Source organism: Hemicordylus capensis, chromosome 2 (genome assembly GCF_027244095.1).
Source record: "Hemicordylus capensis ecotype Gifberg chromosome 2, rHemCap1.1.pri, whole genome shotgun sequence".
NCBI classification, from domain to species: Eukaryota; Metazoa; Chordata; class Lepidosauria; order Squamata; family Cordylidae; genus Hemicordylus; species Hemicordylus capensis.
In genome coordinates this window covers 173,270,459-173,290,785 of record NC_069658.1, presented here as the reverse complement: position 1 = coordinate 173,290,785, position 20,327 = coordinate 173,270,459, and the positions used below count along the sequence as shown (strand labels likewise).

The 20,327-nt window shown below is 47.1% G+C and overlaps 1 protein-coding gene across 15 annotated transcripts in view; it reads left to right on the top strand.

The window, feature by feature from the left end:
* The window catches only part of PNPLA6 (patatin like phospholipase domain containing 6), a 118,497-nt gene extending 99,476 nt beyond the window's left edge, over nucleotides 1–19,021 (top strand). For all 15 annotated transcript variants that reach the window (XM_053298806.1, XM_053298803.1, XM_053298802.1 and 12 more), the window contains 5 exons: nucleotides 4,933–5,085; nucleotides 6,754–6,870; nucleotides 14,709–14,805; nucleotides 16,257–16,372; nucleotides 18,154–19,021. In XM_053298806.1, coding sequence (XP_053154781.1) covers nucleotides 4,933–5,085; nucleotides 6,754–6,870; nucleotides 14,709–14,805; nucleotides 16,257–16,372; nucleotides 18,154–18,231 — 561 coding nt within the window. In that variant the 3' untranslated portion in view covers nucleotides 18,232–19,021. The remainder of the gene's footprint in view (nucleotides 1–4,932; nucleotides 5,086–6,753; nucleotides 6,871–14,708; nucleotides 14,806–16,256; nucleotides 16,373–18,153) is intronic.
* Nucleotides 19,022–20,327: the final 1,306 nt, after the last annotated feature.

Here is a 20,327-nt window from a genome sequence, read left to right as displayed (position 1 = left end):
CCCTCCCTTTCACCATTCTGCAATCCATGAAGGAAGTGAGTAGGAGGCTATAGTAATTGAGGCATCTTCAGGGGAGTCAGTTACATTTACTCTCTGATTCTCCCTGGTCACAGCTATGTGAGTTAAGCCCTCCTGTGGGGAGGTCGAGTTTCTTCCCAAATGTATAGAGATAACTTGGGTCCAAGTGAGACTTTGGCTGAGAATGCTCAAGATGTTTTATTGCCTCCTGAAAGTATCTAGTAGCAAATTATCATCTAACACTGAGAATTTATTGGAGGTAGAGAGAAAAATCCACAGCACTTACAATTTCGGCTGGGGTCCGATATTGGTTGATTCTGGATTGCTTTGGACGCTTGTTCGAGTCAGGTTGTTTGGGCTGTTTCTTGGTCACTCCTTCCTCATTATTGGCAGAGAAGGACAGTTCCAAGACATCAGGACAGCCAATGATTATTTATAATCCAAGGGCAGTCCCCCCCCCTTTTTCCTTTTTAAGATCTCAGAGTCAGCCACCTTGCAAATTATAAAATTACACAAGAATTTTAAAGTTTATTTAAAAAACAAACAAACCAGCAGGCTAGAAGGAAAAAATCAAATCTATCTGGAGGAGCTCACACATAAAGTTGTGGTCTCGTCACCATCTTGGCTCCTCCCCTTGGTTCTTGATGCATTGGGTCACAAGGTTGACTTGTGACCCAAGATCAGTTAATTTGACTTTTCATCCTCCCAAGCTGGCTATTAGGCATCTTAACATCATACTTGTGACCCAAGATCAGTTAAACTCATTTTGGGAGTTCTGTCAAACATCTTTTAATTGCTAGGCTAGAGAACTAAAGCAGTTCCATTTCCTCTGAAATGCAAAAAAAATGAACATTGTTCACAAAATCTCTACCAGAGTTTTGTGCTGCCTCATTTAGTCAACCACACCCTTAAGTTGTGGTTCCATGTAAATACTGGGGTTGGGTGGGGGTAGAATATCCCCCCAAAATCTCTACCAGAGTTTTGTGCTTGTTTTGTGCCACAAACAACAAACACATAAGAGAGCAAGATACATCAGGCTCAATGAAAGAATATTTATTTCACAGGCACAGGTGGAGAGGTAAAATTGTGTTATTTCACACACACACAAACACACACCCCAAAACACCCCACTTTCTGTGGCTTCTCAAAGATTTCCCTTTGCACTATTTGTGCTAGAAGAATATAACAATAAAAAATGGGGGGGGGGGGGACAAAATTCCTCCTCTAGCTGTGAGGATTCCCCTGGTAGGCTGCCACCATCTGCTCTATATGAGCAGTTTCACTTTTCTAAGGGAACATAAGTACAGCCCTGCTGGATCAGGCCCAAGGCTCATCTAGTCCAGTATCTAGTCCCGTTTCACACAGTGGCCCACCAGATGCCACTGGAAGCCTAGAGGCAGGAGTTGAGGGCATGCCCTCTCTCCTGCTGTTACTCCCCTGCAACTGGTACTCAGAGGCTTTGAGGCTGGAGGTGGCCTATAGCCCTCCAACTAGCCGTTGATAGACCTCTCCTCCATAAAGTTATCCAAATCCCTCTTAAAGCCATCCAGGTTGTTGGCTGTCACCACATCTTGTGGCAGAGAATTCCACAGGTGGATTATGTGTTGTATGAAAAAGTACCTCCATTTGCTTGCCTTAAACTTTCTGGCAATCAATTTCATGGGATGACCCCTGGTTCTAGTGTTATGTGAGAGGGAGAAGAATTTCTCTCTATCCACTTTCTTCACACCATGCATGATTTTATAGACCTCTATCATGTCTCCCCACAACCATCTTTTTTTCTAAACTAAATAGCTCACTAGGTGTTGTAGCCTTGCCTCATAAGATAGGTGCTCTAGGCCCCTGATCATCTTGGTTGCCCTCTTCTGCGCCTTTTCCATTTCTACAATGTCCTTTTTTAGATGTGGTGACCAGAATTGTACGCAGTACTCCAGGTGTGGCCGCACCATAGTGCACAAGGGAATATTCTGGGAGAGTAAAGTGAAAAACCCCTCCCTACCAGAAAGGCTTGAGCACTCTTAGGCCTTCAAGGGCATGTGACTAGGGCAGGATCCAATAAGGAGTGACAAACAGCAATGCTTTATTAATAATTGGATGAAAAGGAAAACTATAGCGACATCTACAGTCGCTGCTTCCATTGAAGTAAATCTCGTTCCCAGGAACTACAGAACCATGCAGTCAGATCCAAGCACTTAAGCAAATATAAATTCCCTGATGTGTCTAGTTAAATGCTACCCTATCCTTCCTACTTATTTTCAGGCAAGGAACTTCCAATTGATTCTCAGCCCAAGGCTGTTAGTCTCTCCTTTCCTTACAGTAGTAAGAGCATCAGACCTCACTCTGAGGCCTCCAGAGAAGAACTGGTGTCTAACACATCCCTCCCTCCCCTATATAGGCTGTTGTCCAATAAACCCTGACCCTCACTCTGGATTGGGCCACAGGAATTTGATTCTCCAGGCTTTCTTCCAAATTTGGAAGAAATAACAGTGCCACACTCCAAGCAGTTACTCTAATTAAGTGAGGCCTTGTCCTTCAAGCCTGACTATTACTACAAAGGGGAATTTTTAAGCTCAAAATCGCCTGCCGAACAAGTGTGTCAGGTTTTTTTATTGAACTTGTGGAAAAATTAATAAATTATGAGGAGCAGAAGTTGAAAAGCAGACATAAAACCTTGAGATGACATTTGGGTCCCCCCACCCATCTTTGTAATGGAGTTGGATTTTACATCCAAATACATCCCAGACTGACTCAATTTCCTCAGGAAAGGTTTCTTTAGTTGCTCACATGACCACTTTCAATAGTGCTGGGTGGAAAGGCAGAATTGCTTCCCCCCACACAATCCTTGCTGTTCCAGGATTGTGCTTGCACTATGAACACGCAGAACCAGCACATGAGCTATTCTGGAGTGGTGAGGGTGATGGGGGAATGCAGGCTGGGTGGTCCTGAAAACCGCAATTGGGGGATTTCCCCACTGCCAGGTGCTTCTTCCACTCAACTCTTGGCCAGCAGACCAAGTTTCCACACAACCAAGCAGTAAGGGAGAAGGCTAATCCCTAAGGTTATTCAGTTGTTAGACAGAGAGCACGGAGTGGTGGAAGCAAGTAATACTTCAATTATGAAAACTATCATGCTTCTCCCATGCCTGGAGCTCTGCTTCTAACCGCTGAATGACAGGCAAAACTTGTCTGTTGGATTTCCCCCTCAGCATTTGGAGATGGGAACTGTTGGAAGTTCTGACTGAAAAACAGCTGAAGTACGGGCAGAATATCAAGAGGTGGTGATTCCAGCCTCACCTTTTTTTTGTTTTTTTAAAAAGAGGTGGCTCAGAACTTGGGGTTTGTGACACAAAACAGCACAAAACTCTGGTAGAGGTTTCAGCATTTCCTGGGAACTGCAACTTGAGGTGTCAATTAACTCCCTTAAAAGAGGCAGCAGAAAGGTGGAGTCCTATGGCACAAAACTCTGGTAGAGGTTTTGTGGGGTGGGGATGTGCACGGAACCATGGAGCTGCAGTCCAGCACTGGTGTGGGGGGCTCTTTAAGGGCGGGGGAGGGTGTACTTACCCCCCCCCCACCGCCACGATTCCCCCGCCGGCGCGTTCGTTTTGTAAAGCTTTTGGGGCGGCAGGATACCTCCCTGCCGCCCCTTCCCCCAGTCATTGGCAAAAGGCTTCAAAAAGCCTTTTGCGCGTGCGCACATCATGTCTCCGTGTCACGTGCACGTGTGTCGCAGTGACGTGTGCGTGCGACATGCGCACACGCAAAAGGCTTTTTGAAGCCTTTTGCTGACGACTGGGGGAAGGGGCGGCAGGGACGTATCCTGCCGCTCCAAAAGCTTTACAAAACAAACGCGCCGGCGGTGGAAACGCGGCGGGGGGGGGGGTAAGTACACCCTCCCCCGCCCTTAAAGAGCCCCACACACCAGTGCCCGACCACCCGACCGCCCTCATGTCCGGACCAGTTCGGAGGCCTTCAGAATGGCCTCCGGACCGGTCCGGGCTCATCCCTATTGTGGGGAGATAATGATGTTACCATCTTATTTATTTATTTATTTATTTATTTATTTATTTATTTATTTTTTCTCTATATAAACCGCTTTGGAAACTTTAGTTGAAAAGCGGCTTATAAATATTTGTTGATGATGTCCAGAGGAAATGGACCTAACTAAGGTGCTCTCTGCACTAAGCAAAAGCCATATTTGTTTCAGTACTGTGCATATGCTGGACGTTTGCATATCATGTCTCTCTGGTCTTTATTCAGACTCCTTCTGTGAAAAAGAGCTTCATAGGCAATGATACTACCATCTCTCTTGGTACCTAACTTTAATCAGGATGTTCAGTGTGTTCCTAATCTCAGCACTGGGCTCAGGCTTGACCATTGTCCTGTGCATGCACCAAAATGTTTAGGATTTAACTAGAACTGGGTTGAAAGAATTATACTTATATCATCCCTGTCAGGTGCCTGCTCAACATTCTTTTTCCATCATCCAAGGCAGGGCATTTCACAACTTTATTAAGCAATTTCTTCTGCTATCTAGGCCTTCCTAGTACTTAGCCTAAATCCACACTCCTGCACTACTGATGTCCCTGCTGCTGGTCCTAAAGTATTCTCATGGCAACCCGTGTGTGTGTGTGTGTGTGTGTGTGTGTGTGTGTGTGTGTGTGTTTTGGTAAGCTTTTGCTTACAGTGCTATGCCCCAACTCCAGGCTGGTCATGCTATATCCACTGCATGCTTTCCTTCCTCATTCTGATGCTCTTGGTGTCAGGTTGGCTCTCGATGTTTGTGGGACTAGGCAAGTACCAAGTGGATGTATTTTACACACACACAGACACACACACACACACACACACACACACACACACACAGTATACACTTCCCCTGTGGCAACTTGAGTGAGTCCACCCTTCCCTCTAGGTGCCTGACATGGCAGAGATCCAGTCCCGTCTGGCCTATGTTTCCTGTGTGCGGCAACTGGAGGTGGTGAAGAGCAGTTCATACTGCGAGTACATCCGCCCTCCCATCGATCGCTTCAAAACCATGGACTTTGGCAAGTTTGACGAGATCTATGTGAGTCCATTTCATATTGAAATGTCAGGAAGTCTTCAGGTTGAAGGGTTGCAGTGTAGGGAGGAGAGGCAGTAGCATCTTATCAATTCACTGAGCCGGGAGGAACCAACTCTATTATTGCCTACTGTCCTGACAGGACAGCTAAAGTGTTCCTGAGAAATCTGTCTAGCCTTCTTTTGAAAAACTTCCAAGAAAGAGAGCCCACAGCCTTCCCAGGACTGCTCCTGTGGCTACAAAGTTGTTCTCAAAGTTTAACCTAAATCTGGTACTAATGGCTGAGAAACACAGGCACTTATTGAGACCTAGACCTTTTTAGAGCCACACCAAAACAGGAGGCCCTAAGAGGCATGCTCTTGGTGCTTAATTTCTAGGAAAAAGATACTCTGGGGCTCCAGTCTATCTGGGAATGACAGCCAGTGCTCAGGAAGCAGTTCCCCAATCCTTGGTGTGTTTGGGTGAGGGTTGTTTCTACTTTACCTGTTCAGAGGGCCTTTTAGCAGAGGTTCCAGGGTCAAGTTCTGACACTGAGAACAGGTTTTGGGGCTCAGCCTTAGTAATCCTGACACAAATTAACCCAGCCAGGCAGGGGTGTAGCAAGATTGTAGTGGGCCCAGAGACAAGATTTCAAAATGCCCCCCACCCCCCGGCCACTGAAGCTCAGCTCATGAAGTAAAGAAATCTTAAATGAGGCTGAATAGTGGTAACAAAAAGCATAGTAAAAATTTTATATATATAGTCTCAGCCTAACCTACCTCATAGGGTTGTTGTGAGGATAAAAATAAGCATGTACACCGCTCTGAGCTCCTCGGAGGAAGAGTGGGATCTAAACATAGATAGATAGATAGATAGATAGATAGATAGATAGATAGATAGATAGGATCTATCTATCTATCTATCTATCTATGTGCCACAACAGAACATCATCCTAAATTAATTTTTAACAGATTTTGTAAATGGTGGACGATGCACATCATTTAATGGTACTAGAGAAAGACATGCTGTTCTGGTAGCTCCAGGTCTTAACACTCACATCAATTTCAGAGGATGAATATAGCTGAAGGAAGCCCGGGCAGGTGCGTGGCTGGGGGAGTCAGTCATGTGACTTGCCTCTGCACTCCCCCCCCCCAAGGCAGTGGGCCCCCAGACAACTGTCTCCCCTTGCCCTATTATAGTTACAACCCTGCAGCCAGGTTAGGAATAACATGTGCTGAATCGCATCTTGCCAGACCCCATGACCCAGCCCTATACCAAGCTCTGTGAGTGATCTTGATGAAGAAGAGAACATGAGCAGCTCTTCCAGCAGCAAGTGGGGGTCTATGGAGCTGTGTAAATTGCACCTGCTTGGTGCAAAGAGAGTATCTGATTGTTTCTCTTCTTGTGCCCGAGATGTGTTTTAATGTTTGGCAACTGTCAGACTATCCTTTCCCCCTTAGCCTCCTCTCCTCTGAACTAAAGGTTCCCAGTTCCTCATCCTGTCCCCACAGTACAAATTGTGAAGTTGTGGCTGCCATAGACATGCTTCTCCAGTGCTTGCATCAGCCTTGATACAGAAATGTTTTGGCTGTTCTTCAGCCTCCCCATCCTTGTGTCGACTGTGACTGTTGCCCTTCGAGCTTCCTTGTCCCTTGGAAAATTCTGGATTGACCTGCTTCTGCCCTTCTCCCATAGGATGTGGGTTACCAGCATGGAAAAGTAGTATTTGATGGATGGTGCCGAGGGGACATCATTGAGAAAATGGTAAAGGACCGGCATTCTGCAGACTTCTATGAGAGCAAACGCATGGATGTAAGTGTGGAGATGGGGATGAGGGGAGTGGCCATGGCATGGGGCCACTCCCACTTGAAGCTCCTCCAGCAAACTCGGCGGGGGCGGGGGGAGGATCATCCAGAGTGGTGATATAGGCAAAGCCCAGGGCTGCTCCCAGACCAATGGCAAATGGATATGCTGGCATCTGATCAGACTACAAGCCCTGTGTTGCTACCACTTATAGCAACAAGCAGGTGGAATGAATGGAGGTTGCACAACATTTTTCTGGTGGATTGTACCAAAAGCAATTCCAAACTGTCCTGGGACTTCATTGTGCACACAGTGGAGCCCTGCTGACTTTACTTCACAGACATAAAGCATAAAGTTCAATACAGCATGCAAAAGGAAAACATTATCTGGGAGCTCTCATCTTTAACAAATAAGTGCACGAGCAAATGTTCTCTGTTGGAATTTGATTTAAATCTGGGAACTTTATGATCCTGATTTTGCTTTATGGTCCTGATTATTCATGGTCCTGATTTTACTTCTCTTAATTGCTGACATGGGCATTCTCTGCTGCTGCAATCCAAGAACGTCTCAGAATGGGTTATGCTTCTCCACGTGGCTCGAAGGCAGGACTATGCAAATTAAGTTGAAGCCTCTAAGAGCCAGGAGAGCTTGGCCCCATCCAGTTCTTTTAGTCCTGTGTTTGGCTGCAGGCAGTTCTCTCTCAGTTTTTCTCTGATTGCTTCCTTGTTTCTCCCTCACCTATTTCCATTTATTCTTCTTGAGTGTTTGCTTTGTGTCTTTGTTCAGAGATCTTCTAAAACTATATTATCAGAAAAGAAACAAAAGAAAAAAGAAAAGAAAAAAAGGGTAGAGGTTAGCTTTAGTTTTACTTTCAGTTTTGCTCCCCTCCCGCTTCATCGCTCCACGGCTTTTTTTTTTTTTTTTTTTTGTCTTTCCCCCCCTTTGCTCCATGGACCAAGCTAAATGCAAAGTTCACATTAGGGTCCCACAGGGAGAGCTCCAGCAAGGCCTTCCAAAGGCCGCTCAGGCAGCCGGTAACCCACGCAGGAGGCCGCATTACCGCAACTGCCTAGAGAGCCCCCAGAGAGCATGAAAGCCCCAACTTCCTGCCATCCGGCTGTGAGTTCGGGCAAATGCCTGCAAAAAGGGGAATTCTGAACGGAGGGGGGGGAGTAGACCAGGCAGCCGCCTCACTTCTACTCTCTGCCACTGGGGCTGCCTGAGCCGCCGCAGCAGCAGAAGCGGCACCATCACCTCCAACACTCTTCAGAGCCTTGAGGAGCACGTGGCAGCTGGGAATGATCCAGCTTCCTTGCTGGCTGCCATTGCCTCCATCAGCGGCATGTTGGGCATGGCAAAGGAAAAGCACTGGGCCACCAATGAACGGGGGGTGCAGGATCCAGCCTCGGCACAGCTGTAAAGGCCTCCTTGGGAGCAAGGACAGTGGTCACAGGAATGCCGTGGCAGAAGCAGGCAGCCCACCGGTGAGCTCGGCCCATGCTGGTCCTTCTTCTTCTGCTTCTGCTTCCCTCCCTGCCCTAGCAAACCCTGGGGGCAGGGGTGGGGGGTGTCTGAAACTTCCCAGCCTACTCCAGTTCAGCAGACTTTAAACCAGGCCTACAGATATGCCACCTAGTTAGTGTTCTTGGGTTGTAGATATCCTGGCACACTCATTTGAACATTATGGCCAATTAAAAAGTGGCCTAGAAGGGGACCCCCTAGAAGGCTCACCCCCAGGGTTCCAGAGCCCCGCCCCACCCCAGCGGGACCCCTCAGACCCCTCTGGCTAAGCCTCCATCTACCTCGGGACCTATTATCCCCTTGGATGAGGATAATAGATGAGGAGGATAATTGGATGAGGAGCCCACCCCAATGGAGGATTCCCCAGAGGGCCCAGGGGACCCCCTCTGGTGTGCCTGACCCTGAACACCCAGACAGAAGAAGGGGAGTGGTCTGATGGGCAAGAACCAGAAGGTTTGGAGGCTTTGCATAGACTTTTCCACTATTTGGACTGATGAATAAGTCTATACATACTTTAGGACTCGATCCACCTATGTCTCCGGAATCCCAGCCACCAAGTAAACGTACACTAGTGTTTCCTAGCCCAAGGGCAAATAATATGGCCCTTCCAATTCCAAAATTCTTTTTTTCGTGGAGGCAGCAAAGGTGGAATGAAAACTTCCCACCTCCAATAGAAAGAACTCTGCAATAGCTAACAAATTCTATTCATCCTCCCACCTGAACAGATACTCACTCCGGTGGTGGTGACGATTTGAGACCGGTCCTTCCCTGGGATGGGGAACCCACCCTAAAAGTCCCCACTGATAAATGCCTAGAAGGAGACATGAGGTGCACTCATGATTCGGCTGCCTTAGCGATGAGAGCTTCTGCAGCTGCCTTTATGGTAGCCAGGGCACTCCTCATCTGGCTAGATGGTTTAATACAAGAACCAAACTCTAGTACCTCTCACATGAGGCAAACACTCATAAAATGAGGCTCAGGGCTTATCTCAGCTTCCACTCTTGACAATATCTGCCTTTCATCAGGGCCAGCAATGGCTTCAGGAGTTGGCCGCTGTAATTTATGGTGGAAATATTGCCAAGTTAACACTACCTCCAAAAGCAGCCTCACGGCAGTACCCTTAAATAGAGAAAAATTGCTTGGGGATGAGGTCTTAAAAGAAATCCTCGTAGAGTCAAAAGATAAAAAGAAAGGTTTTAGGTCACAGCGCTCCTCCTGGAACAGACCCAGGCCTTCCAGACAGGGCTTTGGCAACAGGGCAGCCTCCAACACAAACACCCAAAGCAGTCTAAGCAGCAATTCTGGGGTGTGTGTGCTCTTGGGTGGTCCACACACTTGCCTGCCCGGGAGTGCACCGCCTCCATCCACTGGGTACTCACCTCCATCGAGGTGGGCTACTTCATAAGAGTTGGGACACAAATCCCCCTCAATGCTTCCTGCCCACTCCAACCTCCCACCTACCCTTAAAACACGAGGGTCATAGGAACATAGGAAAGGGAACTTGAAACCTTCTGCTCTTCCCAGAGTGGCTTCCTCCCCTGAGGGGAATATCTTGCAGTGCTCACACATCAAGTCTCCCATTCAGATGCAACCAGGGCAGACCCTGCTTAGCTCTGGGAACAAGTCATGCTTGCTACCACAAGACCAGCTCTCCTCTCCTCTCCTCTCCTCTCACAGGGGCAATTCAGCATCTCTTGTCAATAGTGGCCATAGAGCAGGTCCCAGTGGTTCAACAGAGTACAGGAATCTACTCCATCATTTTCATGGTCCCCGAAAAAGACAGCTCCCTACCGGCGGTGCTGGATTTAAAATTCTCAACTGCTATGTTCAAAAAGCAGAAATCCCACTTGGAGTCCTTAAGGTCAATCACGGGAACCCTCCAACATCTCAACTCTCTAACCACAATGGACCTAAAGAGACTTAGCACCTCAAATATTTACAATAATCTGGTCACCAGTGTTAGTGCATCTCCACGTCCTGAGAGTAGGGATATTTGCGTATCTGCATGAACTGTTGCTAAAATCTCCTTCACTTCAGACAGCACACCGGGACCTACAAAGCACCCTTCAGGTGCTCCAGGACCATAGCTTCTTGATCAACAGAGAGAAAAGCCAGCTCACCCCATCTCACCAACTGCTCTATCTGGGCATTCTGATAGACATGCAATGGGACAAACTATTCCTACCCCCAGAGCACAGGCTCACTCTGGAGAATGAAGTGAGACAAGCCCTAGTATGGAGGTCCCTTACACTGCACTCCCTTTCCAGAATCCTGTGGCTGATGGTGGCAGCCATGGAGATGGTGCCATGGGCACACTTTCATCTGAGGCCCCTGCAGGGGGGGCCTCTTCTACCATCCCATCCAGAGATTGCAGTAAAATCCAGCAGGTGGGTCACCCTGACGCCTCTGGTGCTTCAGTCCCTGCACTGGGGGACGACTATTCCATACCTCTTGTTGGGAAAGGAGTTCCTGGATCCGCCCTGGATCACCGCCCTGGAGAGCCCCTGGTGGCGCAGTGGTAAAACTGCTGCCCTGTAACCAGAAGGTTACAAGTTCAATCCTGACCAGGGGCTCAAGGTTGACTCAGCCTTCCATCCTTCTGAGGTCGGTAAAATGAGTACCCAGAATGTTGGGGGCAATATGCTGAAATCATTGTAAACCGCTTAGAGAGCTTCGGCTATAGAGCGGTATATAAATGTAAGTGCTATTGCTATTGCTATTGCTATCATTGCCACAGATGTCAGCAAGTATGGTGGGGCACCCACTGCCTCCGTGAGTCAGTTCAAGGAAAAAAATGGTCAAAAGACGAAAAGCAGCACAGAACCAACTGGCAGGATCTCTGAGCAATCCTGATGGCACTCTGGGCGTTCCACTCCATCAACAGACACAACCACAGCAAAGGCACTCATGAATCGCCAGCGGGGACCAGGTCAGGATCCCTGCAGGCAGAAGCTGGCCTTGTGTTCCAGGGGCCTAGCAGCATGTGACATCCATGACAGCTGATCATATACGGAGAAGATTTGATGGCAGACTGGCTCAGTTGGAAGGAACCTTTCTAGGGGAATGGGAGATGAACCCAAATACCTTCCATCTTATCATGACACAGTTCGGCCAGCCATCTGATGACCTTTTTGTGACTCCAGCCAATTCGAAGGTACAGCGTTTTTTCTCCAGGTTCCCCTACCCCCAGGCAGAAGCAGTGCATGGACTTTCAGCTCACTGGCCGGAGAGTCTCCTGTACACCTTCCTGCTGACCCTACTCCTTGCCCTGGTCCTTCGGAGAGTAGAACTCAAGGTGCAAGTCATCCTTGTGGCTCTGTTCTGGCCAAAGATGCTAGTTTGTCAGAACTCACCAACCTGGCCACAGCAAGAACACTTAAAGAGGAGAGCTGGTCTTGTGGTAGCAAGCATGACTTGTCCCCATAGCTAAGCAAGGTCTGCCCTGGTTGCATATGAATGGAAGACTTGATGTGTGAGCACTGCAAGATATTCCCCTCAGGGGATGGAGCCACTCTGGGAAGAGCAGAAGGTTTCAAGTTCCCTCCCTGGCTTCTCCAAGATAGGGCTGAGAGAGATTCCTGCCTGCAGCCTTGGAGAAGCCGCTGCCAGTCTGTGAAGACAATACTGAGCTAGATAGACCAATGGTCTGACTCAGTATATGGCAGTTTCCTATGTTCCTAACACCTGATTCATGGTGTCATGGAGCCCTTCTTCAGCAGTGCTGAGTGTGTCATCCAGATCCAGGCTGGCCAAAGCTAGCCGCCTGGAGACTGAATGATGCTTCCTATGTTTCCAGCATAGCGTAGTGGTTAGAGTGTTGGACTAGGACCAGGAAGACCGGAGTTTGAATCCTCATTCAACCATGAAATTCACTCAGTGGGCCAGTCACGTATCTCTCAGCCTAACCTACCTCACAGGATTGTTGTGATGATAAAAATAAGCACGAGCTCTGAGCTCCTTGGATGAAGAACAGGATATAAATGTAATAAATAAATAAAATGGGACAGCTATTCATCCAAGGTGCTCGGCACATTGTTAGCCTCAACAATGTTAACCTTCAACAAATAGGATTTACCAACATACCTGGAAGGCCTTCCTAATATTGTCTACCAAGCATGCAATCCCCAAGGGATCGGCTACCATGAGGCACCTCCAGGATGGAATGGGATCCCTCTGCAAACACGTTACAATGCCATGCTGCCTCTCTGGTGGGACTCATCTCAGGGGTTTCCAAACGCTCTCTGCAACAATATAAGAGCTTGTGCATTTTTTCTGAGGTCTCTGTTGGGCTAATTCTGGTCTCTCTTTTTTCTCCCAAAGGTGGCCTTGCCTTTTCACATGTCACAAGATCTGGTTTTACCCCCTTGCTCTGCCAAAAGCTGGTACACCCAACAGAGTAGGGGCAGGTTAGCCGTCTGTAGATGTCTAAAGACATTCATAAAACATACAGAACGTATTTGTACCATGGAATCACGTTCTGTTTCCTCTTCACCTTAAATGATGGGTCAGGCTGTTTCCCCTGCCACCATAGCTTGGTGGTTAAGGTCTTGCACAGCCCTGGCTTATGAATCCCAGTACCTTAGGACTCCCACTAAAATCCTTGCTCATTCTACCAGGGCCGCAGCTACCTATGCTGTTTTTTCTACTAACACTCCTGTCCGGGATATTTGTAGAGTGACTACCTGGAGGGTTCTTTCTATGTTCACTAGACCGGGGAGTCTCAACATTGGGTTGAAATGTTATTGGACTTCAACTCCCATAATCCCCAACCAAAGGCCACTGGGGCAGGGGATTATGGGAGTTGAAGTCCAATAATATCTGGAGACCCAACACTGAGAACCCCTGCACTAGACTACATGATTTGGACTCCTTCACCTCCACCCAAGCGACTTTTGGGAGGTGGGTTCTCCAGCTGGTGCTTCCTCCAGAGTAGGCAAGGGTGCTCCCTCCCTAGTTGTGGCTGAGGGCTGTGGTATGTCCCCACACTGAGACGTCCTTGGATTGCAGCAGCAGAGAATGGAACATTGGTTCATTCACCATGAAGGCTGCTTCTTGCTGCTGCATCCAAGGACGTCTCGACCCTCCCTTCAGAACATAAGAACAGCCCTGCTGGATCAGGCCCAAGGCCCATCTAGTCCAGTATCCTGTTTCACACAGTGGCCCACCGGATGGGCCCACGCCTCCTTTTATCTAGGGCACCTTTGGGAGTTACTTTTTCAGACTGTCTGCCAGTTGTTCCTGACACTCTGGGGTTTGTTTTTTGCCATGGTTTGAGGTTCCACTTGTTCTATGTTTACTGATCAATGTTTATCTTGCTTATGGAAAGCAAGAAAGATCTAGAATGGTTAATTTTAAAAATTAAAGAAGAAAGTGAAAAATTTTGATTGCACCTTAATATAAAGAAAACAAAGATATTGACGACTGCAGAGAATACATAAGTCAACGTTAAGATCAATAATGAGATAATTGAGGTAGTAAAGGGATTTATTTTTCTTGACTCTAAAATTGATCAATGTGGTGACTGTAGCCCTGAGATCAGGAGGCATATAGCATTTGGAAGAACCGCAATGATCAGCATGAGTAAAATCTGGAAGAGCAAAGATATTAGTCTCCTAACCAAATACAGATTAGTTAAGGTAATAATATTTCCAATAGCCACATATGGCTGTGAAACCTGGACTTTGAAGAAGGCAGATAGGAGAAGGTTGGAGGCTTTCGAGATGTGGTGTTGGAGGCGACTGTTGCGTATACCATGGACAGCGAGAATTACAAATAAGGAAGTTTTAGATCGAGTTAAACCAATAATATCGCTAGAAGCTAAGATTACTAAACAAAGACTGACATATTTTGATCATGTCATGTGAGCTGATTCACTCGAAAAGACAATTATGCTGGGAATGATCAGTGGGAGAAGGAGAAGGAGAAGGTGACAGCCTTGTACTCAGTGGCTGGATATTATAAAAAATGACACTGGAATGACCATGGCGGAATTAAAGGAAGCTGTATGAGATAGGACGGCATGGAGTGCATTGATCCATAGAGTGACCGAGAGTCGGACACGACTGAACGGATAGACAGAGAGTTTATCTTTGAGGTACTTTTCTCCTCTTGGCATAATAGAACTTGGTGGGGCTAGGCTCCCCTGGCTCTTAAAGGCTTTGACTTAATTTGCATAGCCCTGTCTTCAAGCCGCGTGGAGAAGCATAACCCACTCTGAGACGTCCTTGGATGCAGCAGCAAGAAGAAGCCTTCATGGTGAGTGAACCAATGCTCCATTCTTGTGAGAAAGCAACCCGGCAGCATTGCCATTTTCTCTCATTTCCCAGGTGCTGATGTGTCCCAGTGCTGGATTCACAGACCTGGCTGAGATAGTGTCACGCATTGAGCCAGCCAAGAGCTACGTGTCAGACAGCTATGCAGACGGTGAGTACCAATGCTTAGGTTCAGCTTAGATGTGAGAGACCTGAATTCAATTCCCAGCTCTGCAAAGCCTGTGATGCTTCCAGGCTTTTGTGAGTAGGATTCTCTCTGTCAATACTCACAATACACTCAGGGAGTGTACCACAGAGTGTCCCTGTATTAATCTGTGCTAGGAAAATAGGCCTAACAGGATCCGTGCAGAGGCTGTACTGCAAAACCAACCACAAGTGTGGAGTGGAGTGGAGTGGCCAAAGTTGTGGGCTTGGACATGGAAACCTTGGTCCAAATGCCCGCTCATCCTTGAAATTCTCAAAATGACTCCTTCTGGGCAAGCAGTTGTTTCTTAGGCTAACTTACTGCACAGGGTTCTTGTGAGGCTAAGATGCCGCTTGGAGGCTGAAACTGCATAAGAGCCATACATTTGATTCTTCCCTTCCACTCTGTAACTTCTAGGACAACTTACCTGAATCTCAGTGCTGTAGCATTGTGTGTTTCTCTGCCACTGCTCTATATCTTTGGATTCTGCTAGCTGGGAAAGGGACAAATCATGCAAATTAGCTGGGGTAATCATGCAAATTATACCAAACATTACAAAGTGGAAGGGGAGGATGGAATTAAGTGTATGGCTGCAGTTTGCCATCTGTAAATGACACCCATCATCTTGGCTTGGGTTCCTTGAAGGAAGAGCTGATGCAAGCGCAACAAAGACATGCATCTTCCATATGATACTGTTCTACCCACTTCCTGTTTGGCATTCCCACTGCTGGGAGTGTGAATGCCAAATCATGCTGTGACTTTCACTACATTACAGAATTGTTATGGATCCAGACTAGGGATGTGCACGAACCGGTCCCAAGGCCATTCTAAAGGCCTCCTAACTGGTTCAAAGGCGGCGCCAGCTCGAAGGTTCGACGCCGGCGGGGGTGACTCTTTGAGGGTGGTGCCGGGTGCACTTACACCTCCCGCTGCTTTTCCCCCGCCGGCACTCCATTTTTAGTGAAATCCATGGGATGGCAATATACCTCCCTGCCGCCCCTTCCACCATTCTTGGCCCGAAGTATCACCTGTGTGTGCACCCGTCGCGTGTGCCGCCCCATGCATTTCACTAAAAACGGAGCACCAGCGGGGCGGGGGGAGCGGCAGGAGGGGTAAGTGCACCCTCCCCCGCCCTTAAAGAGGCATTCCCGCCGGCATCGAACCACACCTCCGCGGTTCTGTGCACATCACTAATCCAGACATAGCAAACACTATATCGACAGATTAGAGGGCTCTCACACTCACACAAAAACTGTCCAGAATAAAAAGTAGAGGGCCCAGATACGTGTGGACATTTATGAAAATTCCAGGCTCAGGGATTAGCTGTGTGTGAGAGTGAGGGTGAGTGAAGGTACTGCTTTGTAAAGGTTTCCAAAACCAGCCAGAGGATGGTGTATCTTGTATTTGCCCACAAATAGGAGAGGAGTCAGACTACCTGACCGAGTACGAGGAGGAAGGGATGGATGCCGTGCGGGAGGAAGAAGGGCAGGAGCTGTTGTTTGCACCAGCAGAGCAGAATGCTGTCTTTGAAACAGTAAGTTTCCTCAGGGTGCAGGGGCAGCTGGCCTGATCTAACCTTGAGCCTTAGAGAGACATGCTTCCCCTTTCTACATTGGCAGGCCATGAGCATCCAAGACTGCCCACCTTCAAAGGTCAGCTCATCCTTCCTCAGAGTACAAGTGTACACAACGTTCCTTGAGCCCTATAATGTTTCTCTTCTGGCATTCTCCCCCAACAAACTGTCCTTGTACCCATCCCTCTTAGGCTATTATAAAATAGTGGTATGGAAAGTAATACTGTCCCAGGAGCATACTGTTCCCTAATCCTATGCTAATCAAAATTCTTGAGATGCCAGAAGAAACCAATAAATAGAGAATTGTAATAGGTGACTTCAGCTCTTAGCTGAAAGAGCTCTAAATGTAAGTTAATTAGAGGAAAATAATTTTAGATACAATAAATCCTTGAGACTTGAAACAGTTATCATGTGTTCACCCAGCTTCCCCCCAACCCCACCCTACTGGGGTAAGGAAGCTGGGTGGAGTTTACTGATAAGTGCAGCCACACTTCCAGGCTTAGTTTTGGGAAATGGAGTTCCTTGCTCACTTCCCTTCAATGTTCTACTCAGTGTCTGAACAGATCCTTTGGGGAACATTGGGGCTGTTCACTCCAGGCTGCCAAGTCAAGCGAGTAGATCCATGTGTGGGGAGGGCTCCAGCTTACCCCTTTCCAAGCCAGCAGGTCTATGCCAGCTCTTGAATGAATGAATTCCCATGCAATGAATTTTGACACAGCAAGTTGGGGTGTCTACTCCTAAGTTATTCTAATGCTGCTTTTTGTGAGCATGGAATTCACATCTGCAGACCATTCTAAGGTGGAGCAGGGACAATGAGGCATGAGAAGCCCAGGTTCAAATCTCCACTTAGAACTGAGTAGCTCATACACATCCCTACTCATGGAGTCAACAAAAGCAGTTGTAACCCTTGAACTTATCTTTAACCTGTACCTAGGATGTAATGCAAGGCATTGTTATCAAAACCCTTAGAAACAGTGATCACAACACTATCACATTCAATACATATATTGATGAAATTTTTCTCTGAATGTCCAATGTAGTCAGGCTTTATTTCATTAGAGGACATTTCTCAAAAATGAGAAGATAATGTAAAAGGAAACTGAAAGGTACAGTTGGGAAAGTCAAGAGTGGTTAAAAGATCTTCCAGCCTACCTGGAGAACCTTCACAACCTGATGTGAAGGGCCTTTTTCCTAAAGGAAAATTGTGTAAAGGTATCACAATACCACAAAATACCACCTCTTGCCACAGTACTTTTACGAAGAAGAATTTCACTCTGTATCGCTAGAGCTAGAATGGACACCAGTTCCTGGCTGCATTGTGCATGGTTTTCTACTGCAGCACCTCAAACTGGTTCTTGAGAACCTATCAAATTTCCCATTTGAACTGCTTCGTGTTCTATTTCTGCATCTTATAAATATATATCAGGCTAAAAACAGGCTGTCATTTTTTTTCTTGTCTGCAAACTCCTTCCTGTTGTCTCGAAATTTTCTAAACCATCTTCTGTTCAGGGTGACTGCATCAGTAATTAGAGCCTAGAGCAAGTCAGCCTTGGCCAATGTCAGTTTGGAGCAGAAGGGACTGTGAGCTGTTGACAGGAAGGGAATGGATAAGCAAAGAAGCTTGGGAGGCCAAGGGTCCATAGGTCAGGCTGCGGGGAGGGCACATTGATTTCAACCAACCAGTTGAATATCTGGCTGAAGTACATAACTGGCTCACAGCAGTATTTTCTTTGTTCCTGTAGGATGAGGAGAAGAGCTTACGGCACCGCCGAGGGACTTCCCAGGAGCTGCCTGCCCCGGTGGCTACTCCCACACCCTGAGGAGGTGGAACTGGCACTTTGAGACCAAATCTTGCACTCATCCTTTGAGCTGCTATGTGTCTGGGCTGGCTAGGAGCCCCACAAGTGTACCATGAACCTTTTACTGTCTGGCAGACACAGCAGTAAATCTTCAGGACCCTGATGTACCCTTTTAGCTTTTCCTACAATGTTGGAAGATGAGCTGCAGGAAATACAGCTGTGTGTCCTGCAGAGTGTTTGGAAGTGGATGTGGTGACCTGCCTATGCCCAGGAACTGCCATGTAAAACATTGGGAGGAGGGCAGCCACTCTGGGATCCTAGTGCTTTGTCCTTACCCTTCTTCTCCAGCTTACTGTTACTTGAAATAGACTTGGAGTCTGGGGGAAGAAAGGGGACCAGGGGGGAGCCTCTTTTATATATGCCGCACCAACATGTAAGCAAGTGTGTGGTTACAGAAGATGCAGGTTACTGTTGAGCTGGCAGGGTGTTTGGACTTATTGGGAATTTTGTCATCTCCCTCTGCCCTGGCACTGCCTTTTTAGCTGAGGGGGGTTCCGGTCCAATCCATGACACAAGCCACAGTGAGGAATCCCAGCTTGTCTCACATTGTCTTGCACTCAAGCCTGTAAGTCCCACCACTTAGTGAGGTGCAGAAACAGTAGTTCCTCTGTTGGCTAACTTATTCCTGCTTTGAGCTGAACCCCAGCATTTCTTTGCTTTTATGTTCCTAGACTGCCAGAGGTTTCAGGCTGGGGCTGCACTGACTGTTCTGTTTTTTAATTTTAAAAATGAAACCAATGAGAAATCCTTATTTGTGAATGGCTTGTACTGATACTTACCTTCCAGACATCACATTCTTAGCCTTCCTAATGTGGTGGGAAGGGATCAGGATTGTCTTGATGAATGCCTTTTCATCAAGAAAATCCATCGAAAGTACTGCAGACAAAGGATATTCATCTGGGCATGGATGTTTCCAGCAAAAATAAGGTGGTGCCTCATTTTTATTTTATTTTATTTTTATTTTTTTGGTACAGATGGCATTCAATGCACACAAAGAGAGCTGGGCAATGATAGGACTGCTGCAGGCACTTTTTTATTAGAATGTTTCACACACACCCCAGCACAGACACTGATCACACATCACCTAATGCACATCAGAGGGTCCATTAGGGCCCTTTGGAGCTTCTGAGATGTGGACATTGGTTTGTGTGAAATCTTGAAACAACCAATGTGTGTGTACTGCAGGGAGTTGCTGAACTCAGTTTCTCTGTCCTCCCAAATTAGTGTTACCCTCAAATGCAACCCTGAATATGCTGCTACATTAATCTGTGGAACTATGAAAGTCAGGCTGATAATTATTTACAGCGCCACATCCAAAGTCTTATTGTGCTGTATGGTATGGTGTGGAACTATTTTTCTGTATTACCCTAATATGCAACCCTGAATCTGCTGCTACATTAATCTGGGGGTGAATAATAGCTCCCATTTTAAATGAAAGTTAGTGGCACGTCTTATTGTGCTGCATTATAATGTGTGGTGTGGTATGGTGTGGTGTGGTGTGTGGTGTGGTGTGGTGTGATATAGTATTACCCTAATATGCAGTGCTGAATCTGCTGCTACATTAATTTGGGGGTGAATAATAGTCCCCATTTTAAATGAAAGTAAGGCTGATAATTATTTAGTGGCACATCCAGAATCTTATTGAGGTTCAAGGAAATGAACCACGTTCCCTCTTGGAGGAAGGAGAGGGTGGTCAGATCATGTAGGTAATCCACTTGTTTAGTTCCCTGAGGTCCAAGATGGGTCAGAAGCCTCCATCATGCTTGGGGATGGCAAAATAGGTGGAGTAGAAGCCCTTGCGTGTTTGGATTTGGCACTGGTTCTATGGCTTGCTTGTGGAGGAGAGACAAAACCTCTTCCAGCAGGACTGCTGTAGGGAATTGTTGTGATGGGTGGGTATAGGAAGGGGTGTAGAACAAAATTCCAGCACATATCTAATTATTATGATTGTGTGGACCCACACATTTGACATAACAGCTTCCCATGCATGAAGATGGAAATAGGTTGGTCCCCAGTCAGCAGTCCCACAGTCAGCGTAACGGTTTCTTAGGGAAGGA